The sequence below is a fragment of the Candoia aspera genome, chromosome 7 (genome assembly GCF_035149785.1).
Source record: "Candoia aspera isolate rCanAsp1 chromosome 7, rCanAsp1.hap2, whole genome shotgun sequence".
Lineage (NCBI taxonomy): Eukaryota > Metazoa > Chordata > Lepidosauria > Squamata > Boidae > Candoia > Candoia aspera.
In genome coordinates, this window is record NC_086159.1 from 34,217,227 (window position 1) to 34,235,617 (window position 18,391).

The following is an 18,391-nucleotide window of genomic DNA, read 5'->3' on the forward strand; positions in this document are numbered from 1 at the left end:
TGCTTATTGTTATTTCTGAACTAAATTTTTTAAAATTTATAAAGTTTTGGCTTGTTTTCCCATTTAAAGATTAAGGAGGGCTGAGAATATATAATTGCCTTCCTGTTATTATTTTTGTACTGAATTTGAAGGATTGAATATTTTCCTACACATTGGATTTGCTGTTTTAAATCTTCAGCTTTCTATTCATTTTCCCTAGGACCTGCTTGTTAGTACATTGTTTCCTGTTTCAATTTCACTTGGAAATTTTGCATTAACTCATAACTCCTATCTATGCTAGTCAAGTATCTAGGAGGTGCTATAATCTACTGCCTGAAACATGGAAGATTTCAAAGAGGATTTTTCAGAGTTCCATTGCAAGCATAAGCAGTCCTTCAAAGAGATCTTTTCAGAGTGCTGTCAAACTATTCTGCAGAATATTCAGGACACTGGGGAAGAGATTATTTCTAAAGTGTGTCATCTGGCTGAAGAGGTTATGGAGGAAGATGAAGATTTTGGCAAAGATGGAGATGTTTCTGTTGTCAGTGAGACTGAAGTAATGCCAGGTAAAGACTACTTTTTGGTGCTGAAGGGGTTAAAGCAACAGTCTGAGCTGCAGATTAGAGTTGTTTTTCTGGGAAAATGTTATGGCTTTATGAGGGATTGTTATGGGAGAGAAGAGAATATGTTTCGTGGGAGTTTTTTTGCTGAGAAGTCTGAGTTTTAAAGGGGGGCAATTGGGCTATTTGATTTTTGTAATAAAAATGCCTTATCCGTAATAGGGAGATATGTAAATGCCCTGGTATATTTTGAAGTGGGGTAAAAAATTAAGAATGTATAACTGGATTGATAATGAGACTATTATGATTTCTTTTTACTGACTAGGGTTAAGATTTACTGGACTTTCTTTAAGGTTTGATTGATTTGTAAGATTGATAAGGTATCTATAAGATATAATAATAATTCTTGGGCTCTTAGGTTTAATAGGGTTAGGATTGTTGTAGTATTAGTAGTTATAAAAGCAGACAATTTATGTATTTTTATCATTTGATTCTTATTATAGTGGACAGAAATATATAGAATAGTGGTAGGAAGAAATAATTAAATGGATGTTGTCCTATAGGGCAGGGAAGTTGATTTAGAAATTTATATATACATATACATATACGTGTGCGTGCGTGCGTGTGTGTGTGTGTGTGTATATATATATTATATATAAGGGGAAAAAGCAATTGCATTAGTGACTTGTACAGTATATGTGCTAATGGAAGGATTTATAGAAATAATGTGATCTTGGTTTGATAGAGAGTAAGGGATTGATTATGGAAATTGCTGGATATTCTTGTTGAAAGTTGGAAGTCATGTCTGTATATAATCTTTAAAATTCTTTCTTCTTTTTTTTGTAGTTTTTTGCTTTTTTGTAGTTTTTATCTTTGTTTCAAGTTTAATAACATTCTTATATAAAAAAAGAGAAAGCAACAACATCTCTGTTTAGCAAGTGAACTACTGTATTTCTAACAGTTTAATATTTCACTCTTACCCCTAGAAGTCTTTTCCAGACATTCACCTTTTGGTCAGGCTTAAATACAAGAAGCATCCTTCAACTCCCATAATTTTAACCACTCAAGCTCATTTTTCAGATCACATACAGTATATAAGCACATATTATATAATTAAGATTCACAAAGTAACTTACTTTCTTGTATTGCATTAAAAATTTCTGAAAAGTCTACATGTGTCTTCTCAGCATCAGGCCTTATGGGTATTTGTGTTTCCAGCTCACGACCATGATACTGCTGTCTTCTATCTAAAGAAATTGAAGAGATTGGGTGGAGTTTGCAACAATTTAGTAGTGACTGCAACAGCAATGAGTGGGAAAGATACCATGGCAGCAACTACTATTGTTGTATATATATTTTTCTGTATAGTGCAGGGAAATATCAGTCCAAAAACACATGAATCAAATTACAATGTATTTCTCACTCCCAGCAGTTTCTATGAATCAAAACGATGTGTGAAATTAGGTCATGACACAAATGCCATGATTATTAACTTGTGTCATAACCTCTAATGTGAGTACCTAAGTCATGGAATTTGTATGATGTCATTACATGCATGTTGTCATTTGCCCTCCTTGCCCCTCCATAGACCCTTATTTTCACTCATCTACTTTGAAAGTGACAAAATATTTGTCTACCTGCATTTGTAAATCAAATTGCAGTTTCAAAGCACATCACTTCAGCCAGCTAATATTGTTTAGCTTCGGTTTGCCAAACATATACAAAATGCAGCATTGCAATATACATTAAAGAGATTATTTTGTATCAGTGAAAATTGTACTGCTTAACAATATTTTACAAAACATAACAGAGGCTAAATAACTCATTTTACAAAACGTGTTATTGGTAAATCCCCGTTTCACATGTGCAGTTTTAACAATTTAAGTTAAAAAGGTTTATTACAGCACACATATTGTAATACCACATAAATCTAATCAGGTTTTAATTTAGGCATAAATAAATTGCATACCAAAGTTGTGAAAACTGAAGACTGAAATATTCCTAATATATATTTGTAGCAAGGAAGAGCATTGGCATCAACCAAGGGGAGGGGGGATGATGACGCAAGCATCACACAAATGTTGCTATATTTGCAAGTATACAGCATTGTGTGCCTGTGATCATTTTGGTCTCTTTGGATCTATGGATACTGCTGGGAAGGAAGTGAGGTGTCTGTCACTATTGCCCACACAAGCTTGCCAAATTCATCCCTGGATCTCCACACACTACTTGTAGTTGTATAACTCTAGTGCAGATTTAACACTGAAGTAGTAACAAGCAACAGATTTTGAAGAAAGACAACAAAGAAAGGTTAATTGCAATATTACATGAGGCTGAGATCCGCATAACAAACTAGCACTCATTAATTTGACCAAACAAAGAGATAAAGGGATAAAGGATAGAAACAAAAAATGAGCTACACAGTTGTGTAAAGGCAGCACAGAAAATAAGTCAAATATCCTGGCGTAACTGCTCTCTGCTTTCCTTGCCAATGTTATCTTTCTGATTCCAGTTTTCTCATGGTTTTTAGGCACAGAGCCTGAATCGTAGGACCAATCAGACAATATCTGTTTCTTGTCCTCCTTGCTTCTCTGAGAACTTTAAACCAAGACTTCCTGGGGACAAAGAAACTTCTAACTTCCTCCCCCTCCCAATTCCACTCTTTGTCACTTGTTGAAGGATGGTAGTAGCTTAGAATTATGGTGTACTTAAAAGAGTTTCCATGTTCTGGTAGGCCACTCACTTAAGAGTCAAGAGTTAACTTGCAGGCTCCTGGATCTTCTACCCTCCTGTGTTTAGATTGAGACTAGGGAGTGAAGCTGCAGGTTTAAGGGCTCCAGCTTCAAAGTAGCTTTTCAGAAGTTTAGAATTCTTATTTTAAAGACAAACCACAATAAAGCTTTAGCATTGGCATTTTATATTCTCTACATTAAGTGATCCATGTTCCATGAAGCATTATGCAGATTCATTTTGTGATTATAGGTTTTATAAATTGTACCCCAAATGTACTAATAGTTTTATAAAGTACACAAGTGCACTGGGAAATTAAAACAAACTAATACAGTCAAAAATGGAACCCGACCTCACTCCACCAGCAGTATGTAGAAGCATAACCATGTCCAGTATTAGGTCTACCAGATTAAGGCTGAAAAAATATGCATGACTACCAGGGATAGCAGCAAAAAGGTAAAGTTTTCTATATGATGGTATGATATCTGAAACCTGCAGCTGAGGTCATGGCTTGTTTCTGAAGCCATTAGTGGCCTGCTAGAACCACCTAATGGAGCAGAGCTTAACACAGCTGAAAAGCTGTGCATAGAAAAAGAATATTATCTTAAATAGCTTCAATGAACACGTCAGAGAAACACAGGTTATTGATCTTACACACTTAGCCCTCCCAAGCATAAAGAATCACACGCTTAGACAGAGTAGGTTCAAAAGTAAAGTAAAAAGAGTCTTACTGACTTTATTTTTTAGTTCAGTTACATTCATCTTTGGTGGAAAATGAAGTTCCTTGTTTCTTCTGTTCTTTAGCTATACTTGGTGATCTCTTAGCCCTACAGCAGCTGAGAGCTGCATGCAAGAAAATGGAAATTCCAGGCCCACCACATGGCACCCAGAGATATGGAGCAGCACACAGCTGTGTGCTTAGCTCCTGGTGGAAAAAGGAGGAAGAGAGGAAGAGGAAGTGGGAGTGGCAACAAACAGCTCCCTCAGAAGCATGGAGAGCTTGCATCCTAGAGCAACTATCCATATGCTAATGAGGCATGCTGTCATGAGTGAGAATGGCGAGCAGGGGGCTCCCATCCAGGCTGTTAAGCACATGCGTAGTACTGAGGAATTAGGTGGCCATTCAAAGAGACACAGATCGGGCCCGCCTTAGTCTTTGGGGTTTATATGTCTGGGTTTTCCCATGCTTCTTCAGTTTGTTAGGATTCTCTGTTATGTAGCAGTAATAAAACACTAGAGACCTATTCCTTGTCTCAGCGTGGTTCCTGGCTGTTAGGACACATGCTGGATTTGCCAGGATTTCCAACAGTTTCAACTATAATTTGTTAGATAAGGCATAAGAATTGAATTCATATACTGTATAATAATTAAGCCATGAATCAAATTAACTACATTACGATACATGAACCCAGACAATGTAGATGGCCTTGGTTGAGGCAATGCAGAATAGGTAGAGATATATATTTAATGGTCTGAAGGAGCTTCTCTTTAAGTTGAGAGTCCCAACAGTTAAGTATAATAAATAACTATAATTTATAGCAATTAAGTATAGTAAATAATTTCCTTAGGGTAAGTAGCAGGAAAATTTTAGTGTAGAAAATACTGAGGGCTAAACATCTTTCTACCTTCACCATGTTCTAATGGACTCTATAGCTACAACAACAAAACATAAAAAAGAGAAAGAAATGCAATTATGTATTTCTTGTCTACTAAGAAAAGGTTTGCAAATAAAAGCAACCTATGACATTAAAAAAATGATTTTAGCTCTAGTCACAGTTTTTCTAGTATCATGTCCCAGCATTAGGAAGACACAAACATGATAACAAAATAATCATTGTAACCACTATCTTATAAAAGAAAGCAAAAGTGTCTCATTTTAGCAAGGGAAATATTGGATGACTATAGATTTAAAATATATTGAGAAATAAGGTATATTTTTTCTCCATCATGCTAGAAATCACTTTACTCAATTAAATTGATTGGCAGGAGGTTCAAAAGAAACAAAAGGAAGTATTATTTCACACAATGCATAATTGATGTATTGAACTTATTGATACCAGATTCACTCCGGGCCATTAGCTCAGATAGCAGTAAAATCATGAAAGAGATATCCATCAACAGCTGTAACAATGTTGGCTGCTTGAAATCTAAGCTTTGACTATTAGGTGCAGGCAGATACACAGGCTGAGACGCAGCTATTGCTTTCATAGTTACCCTGCTGGTTAAATTCCTAGAGACATTAGGGCTTACTAAAGGAATGGATAAGGAAAACTCTACAGCTAATTGTAGTGCAGCTGCTAAATAAATTATGCTCTCTTTATGTTGAAAAATTAATAAAGAAAACTCTATTTGCATTACTTTCACTGCAAGGAACAGTTTTTGCATAAACAGTGTTTGGTAACAATTCTGTTGCTACCAAAAGATGTAAACGAAGTAAAAAAATTTCTCTCTCAAATCTCTTATAAAAAGCTCTAATGGTAGAATATATCATATTCTGTTATTAGTTGTTAGCAGTTGTTGTGAGCACTCCTATACATTAGGAATGCTCAAAGCATAACGTCCTTTAATAATTCTTATTTTGTAGGAGTGTTGTAACACAATACTATCACTGTTTTGCTTATGAAGTGGGCATGGGGTGAGAAATAGTTCATTGCCAAAGACAAAGAAATGTACTTTTTTTAATGAGATAAAATATAGCAAGCTTTGGAATAGGCATTCCATCCAAATGCTGAATTCAAAACTTTATTACATTGAAACTAACAGTTTTCATATTCAGGTGCTCCATTAAAATATGCTTTCAGTTCCTGCTAACCATACACTTGACTTTCCAGCATTCTAACAGCAATGTGTCCCCCTAGCCATACAACTTTCAACACAGTTGAAAATGCACATTTTGCAGCATGGGCTAAATGTGGCAACATTTCTCTCTGTTTCCCTCCTTTCTCTGTCTTCTTTACAGTTCATACCTGCAGCATGTCCCCTAGCAACTGAGGAGGTGGGTTTCCCCCAGGGCTTTAGTCCCCAACACCTACTGTATATGCAAGACTTGACCAATGGGAATGCTGCCCACATCAGGACTTCTTAAGCTAGCTATCTTTTAAATTTGATGTTTAAAATCATAATGGCATTATGAAATATGCAAAAGTTGGATGAAATCAGCAGCCAAGTTGACCCATCTTTTAGTGTCTCCAAGTTTGATTTAAGTATGTTCAAGTATTTTCTGTAAACTTTTTCAGCTTGAGAGGTTCCCTGCTCTCCTGCAATATATACTTATCCCCTTATGTTATAGGCAATGCTATGAAAATGTCACACAAAGTAGAGGTTGCCCAATTTTCCCAGTTGTAACATACAGCTCTGAAAGCTGGACCATCCAAAGGCTGAATAAAAAAGAGTTGATGCCTTTGGACTGTGGTGCTGTAGAAAATTGTTGAGAATTGTTGGACAAGAAGAGCAAATAATTCAATATTAGATGAAGTACAGTAAAACCAGACTGATCAATGGAAGTACTAATAATAAAGCTAAAGATTAAACATTTTGGGAGCCTAATGTGAGGGCAAGTGAGTCATTGGAGGAGATCCTGATCCTTGGAAAAATCCAAGGCAATTGAAAAAGAGATAGATAGAATATTATCAATGATGACACAAGCAAGAGCATACAAGAGCTCAAAGATGCAGTTACTGACAGACAGTCCTGGTGAAATGATGTCCATCAGGTTGTTATGAGTCAGAAACAACTGAACAATGGCAACTGTATAAATCAGTTAAAATGTCAAAAGAATCAATATAAAAGGGATGCGGGAAATTCAAATTTGGCGTAAAGGAATGACTTGTTTCCCCTTCCCTGTACATTTTGGGGTGGGGCAGGGCTATATGCATGAATAAGGTGACATCATAGACTACTCTTTAGACAAGTAACTTAGAAAATTTCAGAAAGATAAAGGCTAGGGCATTATAAGGTTCCCCCCCCCCCTCTATTGACAGTAAAATCATGGAAAATGTAATACAACAGAGCATGGGGAGTAAACAGTAGCAAACGAACGAAACCTTCAACAGTTCCATACAAATACCCAAAACTTAAGCCTTATACTTTTCACTGGCTCCAGCAAAATGCTCTAGGAAGAAAGGATTGATAATCTTTTCCTATAATTATGACTGTGATCAGACGCTATCATTTACAAAACAAAACTTCCTCATGCCCTAGGCTCCTCTCCCCAGTCTGAAACTGTTGTTAAATGGAATGCTTAGAAATAAACGTATCAGTTTTTGCAAACAGGACTCCTAATGAGACTTCAGGAGGCTTCAGATTTAGATTTGATTGACTTTGGACAAGGTTCATTTTGATTCAGACATTTCTTGAATGTGTGTAAGTCTGTGCAATTCAGTTTGGGATTTCACTGAACCCAAAACACACTTTTAGAAAATACCCCCTGCTTCATAGGCAAAGGTAGCTAGAAGCACTGTACTCTTCACAATCTTATTTTGAAATATAGGAACTATGCTTTTAATCCTTAAGAACATTTTTTTAAAACTGAGGCTTATTTATAGGTCTAACTTATTCATTGCCCTCTGTTTTGGACTCATGTTCTTAAATTTAGATTTCAATCATTCTAAAACTTCGGATTCAGTCATGTTGTGACCCCTTTCTGGGCCAAATGGCAACTTATAAATACTATCAATGTTTTTCTGCCTCTTGGCTACATCTTCTGTTGGCTCTGCATGCCTGGTAGTCATCAGTCACCTGGACAATAACCACAGGGTGAAAGATATAACTAGGAAAGGCAATGTTCTTTACTTACTTGAAACCATATGGGTATAGGTATGAGGGAGTAATTTAGTTATTTCTACATAGATTTGAACCTTTAGACTAAGAACACTCTCTAATAACTACACAATGGATGCTTATGAATATTTTGAGTGTCAATGATTTGAAAGTGATCATGAAAGAAAAAATAAAAAAAGAAGCTGTTTCTGCTCAGTAACTCACAGAATGGCCAGAATGACATTTTTAAAAAGATTCCCAGCAGCTACTGGTGTCCTCACTGGTGTGAAAGTCCTTCTGAAACATCTTTAATCAAGCCAGTGCTGGCTTATTCATACTGCCTGAGAAACAAGTGATTACCTCTATAAATTAGATAAATGTGAGTTTATCTGTATATTACAGATATAATATACAGATAAACTTAAAATTATCTAATCTGTTTGTATGAGAGAAGAAATATAGCTTTTTTGGCATTTTTTAAAAAATATAAAAGCATAACTATACTGGATGGTGATAATAGGGAATCTTAGAAAAAAAAATGAAATATCTCAATTTCTCTAAACTCTTCCAACCATTTCTGTTCTTGCTCTGATTATCAATTACTATGGCAATTGCAAATAAGTGTAGTTAAAAAAAAGAACATCAGTCTATTAACTGATCTAGAGATTAATTCTATGGAGATTTGATAGACGCTCTAAATATTTCATAGCAGGGATAATTTTTGTAAAGCACTAAGGAAAACAATAGAACTAAATACCTGGGTGATGAGAAATTGATGATGTAACAAATCCAGAAGAGGAAGCTTCCATGTTTATCGACCTTTTGACTTGCGGAAATGAAGAATGCCTAACCACAGATGGATGTTGTAATAACCATTTACTTGCTGTACTCCTCCTGTGGTAGAACTGCACACAATTCTCAGCCCCATGAATACATAAGCTTTTACCTACCAATAAAGGAAAAGATAAAATTTTATAGGAAGCAAACTTTGAATAAATGTATTACAAATTTTGGTGTAGAATCTCAAATGAAAAATGTCAAAGAAATGTGTAAATTTTATGCTAATCTGGATACATAATTTAGGCCTGAAAGTTTGTAACTTTAAGAATTACAGCTGCAATATATTAAGTAGGTATATGGTACTTAAGTATCATCTCTTTCTGAAGGCTCTTAGGGTACTTCCAGATGAATAGCTCCTAATGCTACCAAGCAAAATCTCTCTTCAATATGTAAAAAAGGTGATGGAAAACAGGCACAATAACAAGAGTTTATTTGCAGCTGATAAAATTCCCACATCCATGCAAACATTAAAGGTACAGGACCCTGTCTCTTTTTCAGAGTTTGTGGGAAGCAGAAGGGGCCAACTGCCTTATATCTTACGATTGCCCTCCTAGTGATTTTAAAAGACGGCAGGGGGATAATTTATCTATATTGGAGGAAAAGTCCTGAAAAGGAGCATGTGAATTTCATTAATGACCTTCTTTAACTTTTTACCTTCAAAACTAAATCACTGTCTCACTGTATTCACTCACCTTATTTATGACCATAGTTATCAAATAAAATTTATTGCAATAATAAAAAATCAGCAATGATCATAGTTAATAATTCTATATACCTTTTATCCCTTCCTTGCTAATACTTTGATTTCAAAATGTCTTCCTGAATAAAATTAACTAACTGCTACCTTATTGATATTGGCTATTAGAAATGCTATATATATATTTTAAAAATATCTATTTCAATGCCTGAGGATATTAATGATAAATTGTCACTTCTTTAAAAAGAAACAGCACCACAGGTAGTCACAGAGGAGATCTTAGCTTTCCTCCACACTTTATTATATATTTATTGACATTCAGGGACAAACATTTTTCAGCTCTTAAATGAATCAGGCAGCTTGGATGAAAGTACTTTTAATTTATCTAAAGCATTTTAATGCTTTAATGGAGGAGAGATGTCAAACTATACTATATTAAATAATGGAAAACAATTTACAATAATATTTCTTAAGGGAGCGACAAATCTATTGATGTAAATTAAAAATGGAATTTATACTTTCATTCACCTTTGACATCAGCCCTACCAAGGTAAGGATGCTGGATGTCTTTGACTACAAATCCCATTATTCTCACCAAAACTCTATGGGCTGGGGAAGCCGGTACTAGGAAACTGGTAACAATGGAATCCTATGAAGCCTATACTTAAAATATCTGCACTGGTTAATAGGAACAAAATTGACCATTTTGGAAATCGACAACAAATCTGGTTCTAGTACATTGCTCTTTAGAGAATAAATGGAGAATAGCTGGCCTTGTATATTTGGCCTGGACTCATTTGGCTCATAGAGCAGTTAAAGAGAACTAAGTGCTAACTAAGCATCTTTGAAACAAGGACAATCCAATAGACTTTGCATGCTTGGGGTTTTAAAAACCTGAACAAAGACTTCCTAAGGCTCTTAAGCAAATTCAGCTGTAATGGAATAAAAAGATGGATGTTTTTGTGAACTGGCAAATTACTTAAAAAACAGGAGGTAGAAAGGAGAAATTAATTGGCAATGACTAAAGGAGGTGCAGGGGAAGGGCAACAAACAGTGTTTTTTTTAATTTACAGAAATGGTCTAGATTTAGGGCTGAGTGGTGACCAAGAGATATATAGGCCTAAAAAAGATACAAAAATGAAAAAAATGTTTAGAGGACTGAAACAGCTCCCTTATGAAGAAGAACTACAGCAATCAAGGCTCTTTAACTTGAAACAAAGGAGGGTAATAGGAGAAATGGTAGATATATTATTTATTTATTTATTTATCAAATTTGTCACCACCCATCTCCTCTCACTGGAGATATAAAACATGAATACTGGACAGATTACTACCTCCTAAATCAGTGTTTCTCAACTTTGGCAACTTTAAGATGCATGGACTTCAACTCCCAGAATTCCCCAATTGACAATTAAAGTTGCCAAGGTTGAAAAATACTGCTCTAACTGCATACAATTCCTGCATAGACAAAAACAGGTTCACTTGCTAAGTAGGAAAACTGAATCATAACCAAGACTATTGTCCTTAAAGTACGATCATGAATAAGTATTGTTAATCTTTGTATTAAGTATTGTTGCTCTTCATAAAGCCTTATTACTGCTATATTGCTGTTTATCTGACTTAATTTGTAATAAACCCTTATTTTAGTAAAATAATGTATCGGAAATCATAGCTTATTTCTTTTTTACATTAAATATAGATTATAGATATGTGTAAGAATCCAATATGAATTCAAAGCTTTAAGGGGAACAACCTGTTCCAAAAAAGGATTTTGTATGCCACCAACCAAGCCAACTGCTAGATCTAAAACTAGATTTTTTGATTAGGGACCTCTATAGGTAAGACAGCACCATTCCTGAAATCTGGAATATACTCCCTTTGGATTAGCATTTGGCTCCATTCATTTATTGTTGGCCATCTTGAATGATAAAATTGATTTAAAAAGTGGGGAAATGAAGTATATACCATAATTTTCCTTAGGCTGAGTAGAAGGCATTGAAGCATACCTGCACTCTGAGTTTTTAAATCAAAACAAATTCAGACAATTTCTCAATTTCTCCCATTTTCCTCAATCAAGTTTTATTATCTTAATTTGCACTTGTCAACATTTCCAATTCTTGAATGTGAATCTTAAATCATGGAACAAGGCTTAGAGAAGAAGATGCTACACACAGTCCTCCCATTCTGTGGATGGTCTTGCTTGCTGATTGCTTTAGTTACTTGCAGTGAGAAAGGGGAAGGTGGCAAATCAAGGCCTCATTTAGCTCTGAGGAGATTCCCTCCATGTGCTGACATATGGCCCCTGGAGAGGATCCTAACTTACAAGCATTATTCTCCTGTACAATTATTCAGTCCGCTAATAAAATGACTTGTAAAGAAATCTAGCAGGATTTAATAGGAATGTTTCCTATTTTTCTAGCCCCAGAAAATGTGGTTACATTTTACAGAAGTTGCCTGTCTGTCTGTATTTGTTATCTCTGTAGCAATGTTGTCCATGAATTTTGTCATTCTTGCCTCTTTTACATATTGAAATCTTGTAACAATTATACCCAGATATACAGTTAGAAAGGGTTTTTAGAAAGTATCTTCTAGAGTAAATATTATCTATGTTTAGCTTTGTAGCCCCTAGAGCCCTGTCTGAACACACCACCAAATTTCAGTTGTGCAATTGCATCATCATCATCATCATCATCATCATCATCATCATCATCATCATAACAATAGCTATTCAGAGGAGAAAAATTAATGAAAACTGTAGTGTACATTCTAGAATAGGTTTACCACATAAAAGCAAAGCAAAGAAGTAATCTCTCCTAAAACGAAAAACTTTGCCAGCCTGCCCACTTTGCAGCCTTGCTCTACTCAGCTCAGCTGTTATGTATTTATCATGTTTTATGGTATCCAAATCAAGTTTTTTTTAGCACCCCCAATACTTTTGTCAGCATTTTTCCTCTAATTTCAGCACTATTGCTGAGGACTTCTGAGATTAATATGCTTTGGAACAAGAGAGAGAGAAAAAAGGAAAGGATGGGAAATAGAGGAAAATGCCTTTGTCTAAGATGTTCAGTGGCAGGTACTTCAAAGTTGCTCCCTCAGGTCCCTTCCAAGTTGCATATATACATTTTTGGTATGGTCAAACCTTCCCAGTTGATCAGGTATTTGGGACTATATCAGCTTTTGCTGAAGGACATGTGTTACAGCACATTAAGTGTTAGACCCTGGGTGTAACTTTAGAGAGAGAGGTCAAAATATAATTGTACTTATAACTGATGTGAAAAATATTTGAAGCCACTTCTTTATATCTTTATATCTTTCTCTTTTTTCTACTTTCTTTTACTTTTTTTCTTATTGCACTTTTAGCTTTTTCTTTTATTTCCTTTTTTATTTTAGTTTGTATTAGTCTTAATATTGCTGTTAAAACTTTCAATAAATATTACAAAAAGTGTTAGAAGCTGGGGTGGGGGGGTATAATTGGAAATCTGGCCTCTGTGCACCACAGCTGGAGAGCTACCAGAGTTGGCTGTAAGGAGCATTGTAAAGAGTTTCTAGACACTGTCTAGAGATGTGTCATCTTTGACATTAATGAAGGAGAAAGCAGACATATAAATGCAGGTTTCAGAGGTAGCTCCCCAATATTTTTACAGTACTATTCTATACTTAGAATGAAAAGTTACTGAATTAATCTTCACTGTTAAATGTAGAACTAAGTTTATGTTCAGCTACTGAATATTTAACATGCTGAGAAGCATACCTGGATATCAGAAATCAAGTTTTATATTAGCTGTATAAGTAAAGCCTGTCAAATTAAAACTGTAATCTCATAAGCAACATATCACATTTCAGCTTGTTTAAGATCCCTTAAAAGTAAGATTTTGGCTCAAATTCAGCCAATTAAGCAAAAGAGCCATGGATCCATAAACCATAAAGGTAAAAACAGATGCTATTTGCAGAATTGTCATTGTACAGGATGATGCCAACATTCTAAAACAGCAGTTAATTGTCTTCATAATTTATTCAAGAGTTGATAACATTAATTTCTATTATACTATATTGCAATATATGCAATATAAATCTTCCAAAGATTGATTTCAGTTGAAGCATTTCCAAGCAGATATTGGATAAAAATTCTCCATTTATGAAATAAGTAAACAATCTGGTTTTCATAACATGCATACAAGCAACTGTTAACTCATTCTGTTACTGAAAGAGCTCTTCTCTGTACTTTTTCTCCAGAGTTAAGTCCCATATGTTCAATGGGACATAAAATAATTTTGCACAGGATTATAGTGGAAGGTCTGTGTATATTATTTCTAGACCCCATTATTAAAAGCAAAAGAAAATATTTTCAAAATTACTTAACATCTTAAGTAAATGTTAGAATTAGTTGAGATTATACCCAAATATCCAAAATATGTCATTTTGTACTATGCCGAACCTAATCAAAATAGGTGTGCAATTATTGGAAAAGATGCTGCATTAGCAATGTTGTATACTGCTCTCCCCAATTACATTATGGATAAAGAAAGAGGAAAAGCTAACATTAGGACCTCAAGGAATTTCTTGTACAGAGACCAGTACAAAAGGCTAGAAGTAAATAAGTATTTATGATACTAATGGTCTGCAGTAAATCTATGCAGTAGAACCTCTACTTTTCAGCAAAAATACCTATGTTCATTGAAGATATAAACAGGCTAGAATGCTGGCTACACTCTTAATTTCCATATTAGCGTCATATTGGCCTGGATGTATTTGCATGTATTCTAACTTTGGGAATACGGCCAAGGAAGAGTGGCTGTTTGGCAAAGCCTTAATCCTATATGCTTTAATGAATATTAAGTCATGATTGCAATCTCTAGTACCAAACTAAGTCCCTTGTGGGCACTCCTGCAATTCTTTCTTCCACAAAGGAAATACAGTGCCAGCTCTGTATTGCTGGGGACAAAACTTCAGTTTCTGCTGATGCCTACTCTGCTTGTTGATGCATATTGAAGAAGCCCATCCAGTCTTTTAGTAGTTGTTGTGCTTAGTTACATGGACAATAAATAGCTTCCTACCCTTTTGCTATACATCTCAGCTGGCATTATGAGAATTTAGATCTATGATCGAAACTAAAGCCTTAAAAAAAAAAAGCTTGGTTTTTAACCTTTCTCAGATGAAGCACAAATATTATTACTTGAGCAGTTTGGCTTCAGATAATTATGGGACAGCAGTATTTCAATTCCTGCAGATAAAAAAATTGCATAATTAGGTATCTCCCAAAAACTCTATTGCAGGAGTAGACAACACACAGCTTGTGGATGCATGTGGCCACTAGCATTTCTTTCTGCAGTTACAGATTCCCCACGGAGTATCCCAGAGTGACTAGGCCCAAAATCTTTGGACCCATTTTTCCTCTGGCAGGGCAAAACAGAAATCTCAACCAACACAGAACACAAAAATCCATTACCATATCACTCAAATATTGTCAAGGTATCACTAGCCATTAGGCATGGCAGGAAGTTTTAGTTTGGCCCCAAAGCCCCAAAAATAATGTTAATTTCTGCTCTATAATAACAATATCTACTTTAAAAAGTTGTCTCTATTGCTGTCCAGAATTTTCACATGAATCCTCATTTTAATAAAGCATATTAATAAAGATTTTATAATATCCTTTACTTGAGTAATAATGGACAGTGGTCCTGAACTAAAAAATATTTCTAATAGAAACAATAGATGCAACTGAAGAAAGTCACATTGTTCATTCCTTTGTAGACAGAGGTGCACTACTGGAAAATGATTTTGAACTTAGTGAAACAGAGTTCAGACATTTGCCTGGGTCAAGGTATGTTTAGCTGGGCTCATGTTTAGCCATAAAGTGTGGTGTATAGTATAATAATATCTAGATTTATAAACACATTGAAACAGAAAGCCACACTGTGATTTAATGGGAATTGTGAATGCAGAGAATCCATCTAACAACTCTCCCAAACTCAATGTTCTTCCATAAATCTTTATGTGCATTTCCCAGAGATATATTAGAAATTAAACTGCATCATAGAAACCAAAATTCTATACTGAAGAATGATTGCTTTAAACTGTCCATGGACAAAGAGAGATTTAAATAATCGACTTGGACTTAAATATAAACATTCAATTCACCTCAAGTAGAATTATGAAGGGAGCTCTCCATGGCTAACTTGAGATTCTGAGCCAAATGAGAATTTATTCCACATGGATAACCTCCTTCTGGCATTCTATTATTTTAATATCTGTATGTATTAACGAACATTTAAAATAAAGATATGAGCCATCAGCCATACCACATACAATTACACAACAACCTATAACTTGGTGAGGAGCAGTTCTCTTAACTCTAGGGCAGAAAGAGAAAATGACTGGTCACATCCTCAGACACCTAAGATATTTCCCTCTGCAAAGGTGATGGAGTTTTTAAAGGTTAATAAAAGAACTCCAAGCAGCAAACAGCAATCTTGCAAAGTAGAAGCATGAACCAAAAGAGAACTTGCACATTAAGCTTAATTACGTTCAAAAATAAATTCAGTCTTCACACTATAGTTTGATGAATAGAGATAGCTTACTTTTATTCAGTAGATCTGGATACAGGTAGGTTCATAGCAGAAAGCACTTAATCATCACTGGTTCTTTGTAGACACTTTCTAAAGGGCGAGAGCTGCATCCTGCAACAGCTCCTGCTTGCAGGTCTGCCAGAAGGGTAATGGAGATTGTTAATCCCCAAGCCCAAGAAGAAGGAGGAAGTGGAAATCAGTTGACTCACAAGCACAATAGAGATGTGTTTACTAGAGAGACCCCCTTATGCTTATGAGACAATGCTGAGTTGACCCCTGATAATTCCAACAAAAGGCAGACATCTATTTTGAGATTTGTCTAGAAGTCTGTACTTCCAAATTTTGTACTATTACCACAAATTCTTGAGGAACTATTGAACTCAGGAATTCAATACTAGTGTATTCTGTTATAAATTGATCCAATCTATATTTCCTGAACTAAAGTGCAGATCAGAATGTAGCTATCTTCTGGATTTTGTTCTTTTATGTGGACATATCCAGAGGGCAACATAATTACAGAATGTTACATAAGAAACTGTTAACTGTGGTATCAAAATAATAACTTTGTAAATTTGTTTTTAAAATACAGGACCATATCCTATAGGCCAATACTGAGGAATGCAGTTCTTCTTAGCAAGGAGAGGTGTTTGCAATCGAGAGGGAAGGGAGGGGCATATCACAGAAGCAGCATTGAGCTGTTGCAATGCAAGGTCCACCCATTTTGTACGTTCACTGTGACTTCACACAAATGTACATAAGGAGTGGAGCTTGTGTCATGCAAAACTATTGCTATCAACATTTTGACAAAAGCATCAGTTTCTGCAGATGCCTCTGCTAGAAAGGGACATTTTTAGTTTTCTGTTGTTCAGCTAGGACAGGCAACAGCATTTTTGTTGTTCATTTCAGACATACTTATGTCCTTTTGGCAAATTGGAGTCTCTATCCAGAACTGGCAAAAATCACTTGGTAATGCCAGAGACAAGGCTGTAATTCTGATGTAGGAATTCACATGTAAATTAGATAAAACATGGAGCAAGCTTTTAAGAACGAACAGAAGATCCTGATCTTTCCATATATCTATAGTTTATCTTCCACAATTCACAATACTCTGTCCAAATAATGCAGGGAAAATGCATGCCTAAAATTGGCAAGACGGTTCCTTGTTTTGGTTATCTTTTTTTCCTTACTCCTTAACAGGGGACTGCAGATCATGCACTCAACTTGCCCTCCAAAAGATCTTTGTTGAAGAATTCAAAACATACAGTATGGACCAAATATACATGGCCTAAGGTGGGGGAAAAAAAACCCTTATAACTGCCATCTTTTCCTTCTTATTTCATAGGCATGGGCTCAGAGTCCTCCTCTATTTTTCATCCTAACTACCTGCTGCAGTAATCAACCAATAAAATGCAAGCTGCATTTTGCTGCATTTTTTTCTTTGTGAAACTATTAGGTTGGAAAACCCAGCACTATGAGAATTCAGAAAGTAGAGTTTCTCATGGTGATGACGTCTTTGTGAATAACAATAGCTGCATCAGTCTTGCCACTCAATTGTAAAAAGCTTATTTCATAAACATATTGTCTTCACTCACAAGATTAATTAAATTCGGGATTCTGTTTGTCCTGTCTCAAAAAATGTTTGTTTACAATCTAAAAGTTGGCTTTGCATTTGAGCTCAGCTGCAACTAATTTAAGCATTCTCTATTTTCACTGTTAATATAAATAATTATCTAAAAGATAATATCACACCATTTGCTAGCACTCAGAATCAAGTATCCTTAGAGATAATCCTATTCTCCATGTCCAAGATCACCTGTGATTCATCTAGTATAAAAATTTATACATCTTTCCTTCTATAATTTGGCAGCTCACAATATATGCTATTAGGCATAAGAAATCCCAAAACTGCAAATTTTTCTGCAAGCTCTTTGACATGTGTTAAGATTTACTGTATCTTCAAAAAAGGGAAACTAATATAATACACAAAAATTACAGACAGACAAAAGTTACAGAAATTTTTATCTTAAAAATAAGTCCAAATGTGAAAAAGCATATTACCCAAATACCCATACAAATTTCTTTGACAATAAATGTCATTAGGTTCTAATAAACACCAGCCTTTTATGAATTTATTGTTATGGTCAATAGCAGATGAAAACTATCAGTTTCTAAATCTTAATTTGGATTTGTGGTTGAGTCAAGATGAACTGAGCTGATCTGACAAAGCCTGAGGACATTGAAGTCTGATTATCTGTAATGTC

At 35.2% G+C, this 18,391-nt stretch overlaps 1 protein-coding gene across 1 annotated transcript in view; it reads right to left on the minus strand.

Moving 5' to 3' along the window:
* The window catches only part of ANO4 (anoctamin 4), a 97,091-nt gene that overhangs the window by 57,339 nt on the left and 21,361 nt on the right, over positions 1-18,391 (minus strand). The window contains exons 4-6 of the mRNA XM_063308111.1: positions 8,813-8,973; positions 4,437-4,458; positions 1,676-1,813 (exon numbers count right to left, since the gene is read on the minus strand). Of these exons, the coding sequence (XP_063164181.1) occupies positions 1,676-1,813; positions 4,437-4,458; positions 8,813-8,973 (321 nt within the window). The remainder of the gene's footprint in view (positions 1-1,675; positions 1,814-4,436; positions 4,459-8,812; positions 8,974-18,391) is intronic.